Raw genomic sequence first — 11,269 nt, forward strand, 5'->3', positions numbered from 1 at the left:
TTAATGTTTTAAGTGTTTTTTCACATTCCGGCCTGCAGGGGGCGCATTTTTAAGGCTAGTGGCACCAAAATTTCGGGGTACCATCCAGAGACTGCCCTGATGATACCACCCGAGTTTGGTGATGTTTGGTTCAGGGGTAGCAAAGTTATGGACCCTCAAAGGGGGTGCCCCATCCCCATTGTTTTCAATGGGAGCAAACTGAGATGGGGGCTACCCATTTGAGGGACCATAACTTTGGTCCCTCTGAACATAACTTCACCAAACTTGGGTGGCATCATAAGAATAGTTAACAGATGATACCCTGAAAATTTGGTGTCACTAGCTTTAAAAATACACCCCTTCCAGGCACCCCAAGAAATTTGGCCAAGATTCTTTGTTTTGCAGTGACTTTGCTCCATTGTAGCCAATGGGGAATTTCTGAGTGTGTAGGCAGGCTGCACATTTTTGAAGATAGAGGTGCCAGACTTTCAGGGTGGCTCCAGGAGGGCCTCTTGGTAATAGCATCCAGGTTTGGAAACCTTTGCTTCTGGGGGTTCAATTTTATGGGCCCCCAAAAGGCTTATTTTGTTTCCCCGCTCCTGCATATGAAAACCTGTGGGCTGAGTTCTCTCAGAACTCTCTCAAACCCCCCCCCCCACTCCAGAAGAAAAGCTCACCAAGCTTGGATGCTATTACTCAAGGCCTCTTGGAGCCACCTTGAAAGTCTGGCACCTCTACCTTCAAAAATGTGCAGCCTGCCTCAGAAATTCCTCATTAGCTACAATGGAGCAAAGTCACTGCAAAACAAAGAATCTTGGGCAAATTTCTTGGGGTGCCTGGAAGGGGTGTATTTTTTAAAGCTAGTGGCACCAAAATTTCAGGGTATCATCTGTTAACTATTCTTATGATTGCCGCCCAAGTTTGGTGAAGTTATGTTCAGGGGGACCAAAGTTATGGTCCCTCAAATGGGTAGCCCCCATCTCAGGTTAGCTCCCATTGAAAACAATGGGGATGGGGGCATTCCATTTGGGCGTCCATAACTTTGCTGCCCCTGAACCAAACATCACCAAACTCGGGTGGTATCATCAGGACAGTCTCTGGATGGTGCCCTGAAATCATGGTGCCGCTAGCTTTAAAAATGCGCTCCCTGCAGGCCGAAAAAACCCAAAAAATACCCCCCAAAACCCCAAATACCTTGCACTCACATTTGTTCATATTTGGGCAGGACATAATCGGACAATTTTTGTCCGAATGTGCCCAAATTTGCCCAGATTCCAGCCAAATCTGCTATTTGTTTCATCTGAATCTCCAACCCTCAAAAGTGATGCTGTTTCAGGGTGGGGGAGAATTCATTTTAAACAGCATCACTTTCAATTTTGTTTTAACCGGGGACCCCAGATTCTCCCTTTAAGGTAGATTTAAAAGAAGAATCTGACCTAGTTTAAACACCATTGAAAGTGATGCTGTTTGGGGGTGGATTCCACTGGAGGTGTTTTGTGAGAGATGATGCTGACATTTGTTTGGTAAATGTTTTCCTGGGGCTGATTTGTGAGAGATTTACATGCTTAATACCCACTTGCACTGGCTTGGAGTTGTTTCTCAGGCTAACAACCTACCTCATAGGGTTGTTGTGATTAGGAAATTAGGAAAAGAGTTGGTGGGGAGAGAGCCATGTATGTTTTGCTGGGAGTGGGAGGTGTTTTGTGAGCTGGTACAAAAAATCATTGTTTGGTCATGGTGGGGGAGGGTGGCCGCCCATATGCCGGGCGGGGGGGGGGGGGCAAACTCAGGTTTTGTCCCCGGGCACCAGTTTGCCTAGGTACGCCCCTGCGACACAGATGCTGTACTACTGAACTACAGCCAAAGGTCCAAGGTTCAGGCCATAGCATTTTGGGTGGAGGGTTTTCCTTCAACATCCACTAAAGGGGTCTCAAGTTGCAAAACTGAGCAAAACACCCTGGAGACCTGCTGCCAGTCCTAGTAGTGGATGAGGGGGAACCAGCAGTCTGGTTCTGGGTAAGAGAGTGTCACCTGTTCACTTGGAACCTGCCAACCCTGCAGAGGTGAGGATGAACACACTGTGAATAGCGGTTTCCTCTTTCAAATCATTGCCAGCTCTCTAAAAAAAAAAAAATTACCTACTTCCAATCTCACAAGGGAGCCAGAAGCATTTATGGCAAAACTCAGCAATTCAACAGAGGCCTTGTTGCCATAGCTGGGACTTGGAGGATATGTTCTTGGTTAGCTGAAGATGTTCAGAACCATTCCGCCTCTAGGTTGGGTGCTGTCTCCTTAAGGCATTGTTCTTGGAGGCATATTTGACGCCTTTTTGTTTTGTTTGTTTTCCTTTTTTGTGTTTAAAGAATGGTTGGCTCAGCTTTTTTTCTTTGTAGATTTATTTTAGTCCTTTTCCTTTGGGAACAAAGCATGTTTTGCTGAGACAGGTGGTGTTAGTTGCATCATGAAGATGCTGAGGAAAAAAATTCTTAAATAGGAAGGTGTCTTTTAGTTGGTTGGACTTCTTCTTTGTATTTTCCCAGGCTGCCAAGCTATCTTCATTTTTTTTGGCAGAAACACAGCTTACAATTTGCATGTGCATGATTTAGAAAACCACTCAGGAATATGCCTTGCTGAATATTCATGCTGGAAAGAACACACAGAGTGTGCTTTTACCTCCTGGGGTGGCAGACACAGTGAGGTCCCACAATGGGCTGAGAACTGGGGTTATGCTGCATCGGATGGCACTGCTAGTTTGTGTGCCCACCGTGTGGCATCCAGTGAAGAAATGCCAAATTTTGTGCCTCGACAATGATCCTTGATGGTCAAGTGATGTTACTAGAGCAAGTTTCAGCTTCAGATGCTTTTTAGTGGCTTTTGAGGACTACAAAATGTTCTTTACCTAACAATAGTGACTGGTGACTCCTAGCAAGAATGCACCTCACATTCTGATCTGGAGGTGGAACAGAAATGGGGTTATGGCATAGGTAGCTGAGGACAGGGACAGTTTGAGCTATCTTTCTGGTCTCCCAGCCCCTCCCTTGCCTTCTTTGCCCCCCCCCCCTTTTCCCTCTTCCCTGCTTCCTTTCCCCCTCCCTTTCTTATTCCTTCTCTCTCTTGTTATCCCTTCCTTTTTCCTCCCTCTCCCGCCCTTGTTTTTTGATGGATGTCTGGTATGGGGTGTTGAGGAGATATTTTAAATAGTTCCACCCTGATTAACGTGTGCACCATGTTGGGTTTTATTGTGTTTTATTTCTATAACTAGCACGAAAGCCCATTTTGAGTTAAAATAAAATGGGCTCTAGACTTGGGGAGGGTGTCTTTTTATATCTCTGCGTCCAAATTCCAGTCTTTGTTCCTGTCTGGAGAAAGCATAAATCTACCCTTTATGCATTGCATTATGGGACTGGACTGTGAAGAACAATGTAAGATAAGTAGGGCAGGCTATTGACTGGAATTTTCAAGTTATCTTAAAGCTAAGTGGTCCTACGTGATAGAATCCTATTTTTTAAAGTTGCATTCACATGACAGTATTTTCCTCCTTGCATACCCAAATTCTTGCATCGACTACGGCTACCTTAATAATAATAAACTTGCAATGTGCCACTGATTTTCCCATTCAGGCCCCTTCCGCACATGCAGAATAATGCATCTTCACAATTGTTTGCAAGTGAATTTTGCTATTCTGCACAGTAAATCCAGCTGCAAAGTGCATGGATTGAAAGTGAATTATTCTGCATGTGCAGAAGGGACCTCAGTCAATCACTGCTTTTTCCTTCTCAGCTTCTAATCTTCAAGACTTTATTTCACCTTGACATGTGTTGGCAATGGCTAGTGAAGAAATGAGGAGCAAAGGTAGATATGGTTTTGGAGTGTTCGGCATCAATAGCTTGGACTTCTTTATAACCTTGTCCTGATACATCTGTTGCTTTGCGCTTTTTCCTTCCCTAAGGCCCAAAATAAAAGTGATGATTTTGATGTCAGGCCAGGTTTGAGACAGATGTGTGTGTGTGTTGCTGTTAATAAACTCAATTCAATTTCAAATACCTTTAATGGCATATAAATAGTTTAACATTATCATTGCAAGATAACGACAGCCTCTACAACTTCTGACGAGTTAAAATAACACCATTTAAAAATTTAGCCACCGCTTCCAACAGCTCGTAGTTGTGGTTGTTTAAAAGATATACAACCTTCTGTTTATCTGTAATGCCTTCACTTCCATGCAGGAAGGGGATTATGTGCTTCTTCCTATCTATCTCATAAAAAGGACAATTCAACAGCATATGAGATGTTCATACACTCAAGCAACTGGGAGATCACAAATGAGGAGTGGAGCTCAGCTGCTTGGTTGCAAATGGGAGAAACCAAATCGATATGCTGTTTTTTTAACCTGCTGTGAAACTGTTAATCAAGTAATGATTAAGCCAAGTAGTGTCTTAATTAGTATACTTGCCCTTGCTAGGTGTAGCGACCGAGTTTGGATTTATAGGCATAACCTGGGGCTGAAATGCCAGAATTTCCAGGCAGCTACCAATGTTGGATGGAATGAGAATCCGAAGGGGACTTTTCCAAAGGGACAGGACGTTCCACTGTGAATATATAAACATGACCACTGCATTTAGAGTTAATGAAGGGCGCATTTGGCTACAGCTGGAGAAGGCTGTGCTTTGGGCATATGGAGGCTCTCTTAGCCAGTGTTCTATTCAGTTGAAATGCTGGAGAAATAGAGACAGGAGCCTCTGTAGCTTTCCCTGCTGTCTGGCTCAAGACACCAAAACAGGGTGAGACAGGAGGAAATCAGAGAGGGAAATGGGCAGAGAGGAAGGGTTACTGGGTTCCTTTGCATTTTGGGAAGGCTGATTCTGCAAGTAATGGCTCCTTATGTTTCAATATGGCTCTTCTTCCCCTGCCCCCGTTGTTAAATGTGGTGTCTGAAGGTGCCACCCCAAATTGTGGACCTCAGTGCAATGGGCATAACGGAGCACCAGAGCCAAAAAGAGAGATCTTGTTCCCTGAGAGACTGCGAAGAGAGACTGACATTCCATAGACAAATTCTACAGAACAAATTCCCACCTTCTGCAGCTGGAGGAATCGTGTGTATTTATTTAGAGCAACAGCGGAGTAGAGGTTAAGAGCAGGTACATTGTAATCTGGAGAACTGGGTTTGATTCCCCGCTCTGCCACTTGAGCTGTGGAAGCTTATCTGGGGAACTAGATTGGCCTGGGCAGTCCAACACATGCATCACAACAAAATTCTGAACATTATGGGAACATTAGGACTTTTTGCTTGAACATAAGTGACCATAAACTAGTAGTACTAGTAATATACAGAACAATGTACCTAGTAATGATTACTTATGAATTTTACTAATATTTGAAAATAGAAACAAGATGTGACTGTTAAATCTGACGTACTGTTTAACAGTGAATATATTTTTGTGCCATTTTGGATTTTGGCCCAGTTGGCTTTTCTTCTTCTTTTGTCAGTCATCTCTTTACCAATCCCTTTTTTCCCTAGGAATAGCAGATCTCCAGTACACGAAATGACATCCATCTGATTGAGAATATCAACATGGATGCTTTACGTGCAGTCAGATCAGCAGTGGACCTAGCTCAGAGTTATCTGCTCTGACAAGGGATGCCAACTCAACCTTGGGAAATTCCTGGACATTTGGGGGCAGTGCCTGCCGAGAGTGGAATCTGGGGAGGAGAGAATATAATTACGTTGCAGGTTGCTGGATTGTGGAAACCTGCTGTATTTGCAAGCTCTTAACTCTGCTCCCTAACCCTGTCATTTTAGTTAAAAAAAATCTTTGTGACATTCAAAAAAATATCTGTTAACAAAAAATATAAACAACAAAGCCTCCATCTAACTAAATGACCAGGGCTTCACACCTTTTCTCGCAGACACAGCCACTAAGTAGTGTCGTAGATGAGTGCAGTCTCATTAGTATGGATTTTGCCACCAGAAACAGCTCATTAGCCGAACAGCCCATTCACACAACTATTTCGCCCCCTCCCCAGCGTCTTATATATGAGAGTACAACCGAACAGAGAAAAGTTATAGCAGCGTGTATGCATGGGTGTATGCTGTCAAATCAAAGCTGATTTATGGCAACACCGTGCATAGGTGTCAAACTCGCGCCCCTCCAGATGTTATGGACTACAGTTCCCATCATCCCCTGCCAGCATCATGTTGGCAAGGGATGATGGGAACTGTAGTCCACAACATCTGGAGGGCTGCGAGTTTGACACCTGTGCCGTAGGGTCTTCAAGGCAAAAGAAGTTCAGAAATGGTTTGCCGTTGCCTGCCATGGCTTGAGCTGAGAGAGTTCTGAGAGAACTGTGACTGATTCATGGTCACCCAGCAGGCTTCATGTGGAAGGGTAGGGAATCCAACCCAGGTCTCCCGTGGAGAGTCTGCCACTCTTAACCACTCCATCACGCTGGCAGGTTACTCCATATAATTTGCCATCAGTCGCCTTCAGGAGTACAGCTGCAGTCACAAGGTTGCCAACATCCAGGTAGGGCCTGGACATCATCCAGAATTACAACTGATTCCCAGACTACAAACATCAGCTCACCTGGAGAACATGGCTGCGTTAAAGGAAGGTCTTTATGGCGTTATACCTCGGAGGTCCCGCCCCTCTCCAAACCACACCCTCCCCGGGCTCCACCTTCAAATCCTTCCTGAATTGGACTCGGCATCCCTTTGGCTGACCTCTTTCCCTTTGATCACAGGGCCAAGCCCAGTAGCACAAATCTGCTGTCAGCCGGGTGATTCACAACAACCTTGTGAGGTAGGCCAAGCTGGGAAATGGTACCTAGTTGAAGGCACCCAGTTAGCTTTGTTGTTGGGCAGGGATTTGGAGCCAGATATTCCCAAACCAAGTTCCCCGTTTTGTCAACGCTGGCTGCGAAGAGGGGTTTTATGGGAGAGGAAGTGATCCAGTCATTTCCATACGTTATCCGCTTGCCATCTTTTGGGGCTGTTGATCATTTTAAACAAACACGGAGGAGAAAGAGCTGAGCAGCTAAGCTCCAACATCTGTTCCCACACAAAGGACTCGTTCCAGTAAATGGAAACTGCCTCAGCTATTAAAAGAAATCAGACAGCCCCGTGCTTAACTCTGATACGCCTCCAGTTGCCTAACCTCCAAGGGAGGTCACGCTCCATTTTTGCAGTTAATATTAAAGGTTCAGAGTCCTCCCACTGGAGGAATGCTTTATCTCCATTTTACAGAAAAGGAAAAGCAAGATAAGGTAATTGACGCTCAAATATGCTTTATAGGATAGATATTGGAAGGCTGTTACTTACATAGGGAGGAGTGAAACTTGGTTAACGTTGGGGTATGGTCTTACTCTGTTCACCGGTGAACAAACCCTTTAAAAACTACCACTGCACTTTCCCCTTGTATAAAATTCAGTTGCAAATCCTGTGTAAATTACAGGGAATACATCCTGCCCATGTTGTAGAACAGGGGTCTGCAACCTGCAGCTCTCCAGATGTTCATGGACTACAAATCCCATCAGCCCTTGACAGCATGGGGAATGGAGAGCCGCAGATTGCAGACCCCTGGAGAGCCGCAGATTGCAAACCCCTGTTGTAGAAAAAAGTTATACTAGCAACATATTTGTGTTTGTGATTCATAGGTTCTCGGTTATCCATTCCATTCCACAGCCTCGATTGCCGCCGCATAAGAATTAACACACAGATCACAAAAAATAGGGTTACATAGTTTAAGTTATAAAACTCCAAAATACAATAATATAAAAAGAAAAAAAGGAAGCAAACACATCAAATCCGTCATGAAATCACCAAAGAATATGGGAACTGTAGTAAAAAAAAAGAGCAGCAGTGGCTTAGTGGTTAAGAGCAGGTGTGCTCTAATCTGGAGGAACCGGGTTTGATTCCCCACTCTGCCACTTGAGCTGTGGAGGCTTATCTGGGGGATTTAGATTAGCCTGTACACTCTAACACACACAAGCTGGGTGACCTTGGACTAGTCACAGCTCTATGGAGCTCTCTCAGTCCCACCTACCTCACAGGGTGTTTGTTGTGGGGGGTGGGGTGAGGAAGGGCAAGGAGATTGTAAGCCCCTTTGAGTCTCCTACAGGAGATAAAGTGGGGATATAAATCCAACTCCTCTTCTTCTATAAATTAACACCACAAAGTTCTATTGCTGCTTGCAAGAAACTAGCTATGTCTTCACATATGGTTGGATCAACAAATAAGATAGCTTTAGAATATCAGGAAGTCCAACTTTATAGATTAAAATGGGATTGATACATTTCTCACGGATCACTTCATAAAATGGAAAATAAAATGGAATGGAATGATCCTAGGTTATCATCTACTGAGCCCTCAAAGGTCTGGCTCCAGAGTGCTTTAAGGACTACCCACTCCTATATAAATCTGCCCATCATGGAAATGCTACTCCTTTACGCTCCACCTTTTCTGTACATTCTGTTTGGAGACCCACCTGCTTAGCATGCAGAAGGTCACAGGTGCTACCTTGGGCTCTCCAGGTAAGAATGTCAGGTAACAGGTCTAGGGAAGGATCTTTCTCTGGTGGACACTCTGGAAACACAGCCGCCAGTCAGAGCAGACAGTACAGGGCTATGTACACCAACAGTTTCGTATGTTTCTCCAGAACTGCTGTAACAAACTGCTGGCAAGATTGAACTACAAGCCCCGGAGTCCTTGGTTTAGTTCTTGCCTCTGTACAGAATTGACTTGTCTTTTGCCACCAAGTCAGAGTCAATGTATGGCAACCCCGCAGGGTTTTCAAGGAAAGAGGCCATCAGAGTTGGTCTGCCATTGCCTGCCCCTGGTCTCCCATCCCAGTACTAACCAGGACTGACCTTGCTTAGCTTCAAAACCTGACAGGATCTGGCTAGCTTGGGCTACCCAAGTCAGGGCATGAAATTTACTAGGTGGGCATAAATTGGATGGAAAGACTGCTATAGTGTTGGACAGGAGAGACCTAAATTCCCTCTCTGCCATGAAGCGGGTGAGGTGAGAGTCTAGTTTAGGGTTAACAATCTCCAGACGTGGCTTGGAGGAATTACAACTCACCTCCAGACTAGAGAGATCAATTTCCCTGGAAGAAACAGCAGCTTTGGAAGAGGAACTAAGTCATAGGTGTCAAACTCATGGCCCTCCAGATGCTATGGACTGTAGTCCATAACATCTGGAGGGGCATGAGTTTGACACCTGTGCATCACATGCTTGCTGAGTCTCCACCCTAAGCATTGCCCCTAAATGACTATTGTGGGTTTTCCAGGCTATATGGCTGTGGTCTGGTAGTTTTGGATCCTAACATTTTGCTTGCATCTTCAGCTATAGCTAGCATCATGGTGAGACTGTGTCTCTCTGTAGCACAGTGTGGAGAGAAACACATCTTACCATGACAAGCCTCCAGGGGCGTATCTATGAAAAACAGAGCCAGGCCAAACACAGAAAACCCTTCTCTCTTCCTCCTGTGCCAGGCCAGATCAGCAGTTTAAAGCTGGACCGGTCTGAGGTGGAGTGGAGTTCTCAGAAGGGAGGGCGTTGGATGGCCGAGGGCCCCCCTTCAAGCAGCGCCCGGGGCATGCAACTTGGCTGTCCCACTCTAGATACGCCTCTGCATGCTTCTGAAGATGCAAACGATAGATAAGAGAGTGGAACGTTAGGAGCTAAAGCTACCAGACCACCAGAAAACCCACAACAGCAATTTTCACCTCCAAATCTCTAGTAACTTCCCAAATTGGGAAGCAACCCTAAACTAGTGACTTCCTTCTGCCTAACCACAGGGTTGTTGTGATGATGACATAAAGGAGGAAACTCTTTGGAGGAAAGTGGGATGGAAATGCCAGAGCTAAACAAACTTCAATCCCCCCTTCTCTGGCCAAAACAGCGACCCTCTCTAACAGACCTGCCTTGCAGGGCTTTCCTAAGGATTACTGTGCACTAAATTGACACCAAGCACTTTTAACCCAAAGGCTGAGGACCGCAGCAGACAAAATGCTAGTATTTCGATTTCTAAATGGAGCAAACGGCTTGCAAAGGTCTGCTTGACGGCAGCTCAGGACTTCTGCATTTGCAGGCCGCCAAGATGCTCTTGAAGGGACAACCGGCAGGTCTGCGGGGAGAAAGGTTAACGCAACTGGAAGCCTCGTCTCTAAACTTCCTTCCTGCAACTGAAGGGGGTGGGGGGAGCCAGCTGACTGCCACTCCATCACTTGGCAAAAGCTGCCACCAAACTGCCAAAACATAAAGCAATTGGGGGGGGGGGGGGACACACAGAGTTTCCAGCTGTGCAGCTTCCGACCCAATGCAGGCAATGAGATCCCCCCCCCAAGAAAATCAAAGATCCCCCCCCCCCCCAAAGCCAAGCGCAAAGAGGGTGGGAGGAAGGCGGGGGTCGAACTCACAGCCCGTCTTGTCGGCGAGCTCCTGGATCTCCTCCGACCTGGAGTGGGAAGCCCCCATTCCCCCTGCGAAGCTTGCACAGGGAGCGGCTCGAAGGGAATCCCGGGCAATCCGGGCCTGGGCGATGCAGGGCTGGCCGGTAGAAGGGCGGACAAGTGAAGGGCGCCAGGGGGCCGCCGCAGGTCCGTCCACATAGGAGAGCCGCAGGCCGACGGCGCACCGGTAGAGTTAAAGCAGCCGCCGGCTCAGCTGCATAAGCCGGACTTCGGTGCGGTGGCTGAGTTTAAATCTTGAGGAAGCGTGAGCCAGAAGAGGCGAGCGGAAGGCTCCCTCCGGGTCCAAGAGTCCTCCAAGTTCAACCCTTCTTCTTAGAACCGGGTAATGTCCCAAGAGGAAAGGCAGTGCGCTGTAGTGGTTAGAGTGCACCGCAAAGAGTTGGGTTCGAATCCCCCACTCGGCAGTGAGGCTTGCTGGGTGACCTTGGGCCAGCCTGACCTACTGCACAGGGCCGTCGTGATAGCACAGGTGGGGTGGTGGAAGGGGGGAGGCTATACCTTGGAAGCCAAAGTCTGGCTACAATGAATAGACAGAAGGGAGTAACCTTTGGAACTGACGATCCGAATGAATAGACATGCAAAACAGGGTGGGAAGGGAGCACAGAGAAAAGGGAGATAGGAAAATATTTCTTTTGACAAATTGCTGCAGGTCTTGGGTGGGGTACGGGATTTAGTTACAACATGAAGCTGGGAATACATTAAAGCTGGGATCTGGAGCCGCTTGGACTTGCCATGTACAAAATATTCTGTACATGTGCCCACCACCGACCATTCCCGCCCCGTTTCTCTTTCTTGTTTTGCTTAACATCCACCCCTG

General features: G+C 46.5%; 1 protein-coding gene across 1 annotated transcript in view; it reads right to left on the bottom strand.

Moving 5' to 3' along the window:
* The window catches only part of TESC (tescalcin), a 44,468-nt gene extending 33,619 nt beyond the window's left edge, over window positions 1-10,849 (bottom strand). The window contains exon 1 of the mRNA XM_048515132.1: window positions 10,399-10,849. Coding sequence (XP_048371089.1) covers window positions 10,399-10,456 — 58 coding nt within the window. The 5' untranslated portion in view covers window positions 10,457-10,849. The remainder of the gene's footprint in view (window positions 1-10,398) is intronic.
* Window positions 10,850-11,269: the final 420 nt, after the last annotated feature.

The sequence above is a fragment of the Sphaerodactylus townsendi genome, linkage group LG13 (genome assembly GCF_021028975.2).
Source record: "Sphaerodactylus townsendi isolate TG3544 linkage group LG13, MPM_Stown_v2.3, whole genome shotgun sequence".
Lineage (NCBI taxonomy): Eukaryota > Metazoa > Chordata > Lepidosauria > Squamata > Sphaerodactylidae > Sphaerodactylus > Sphaerodactylus townsendi.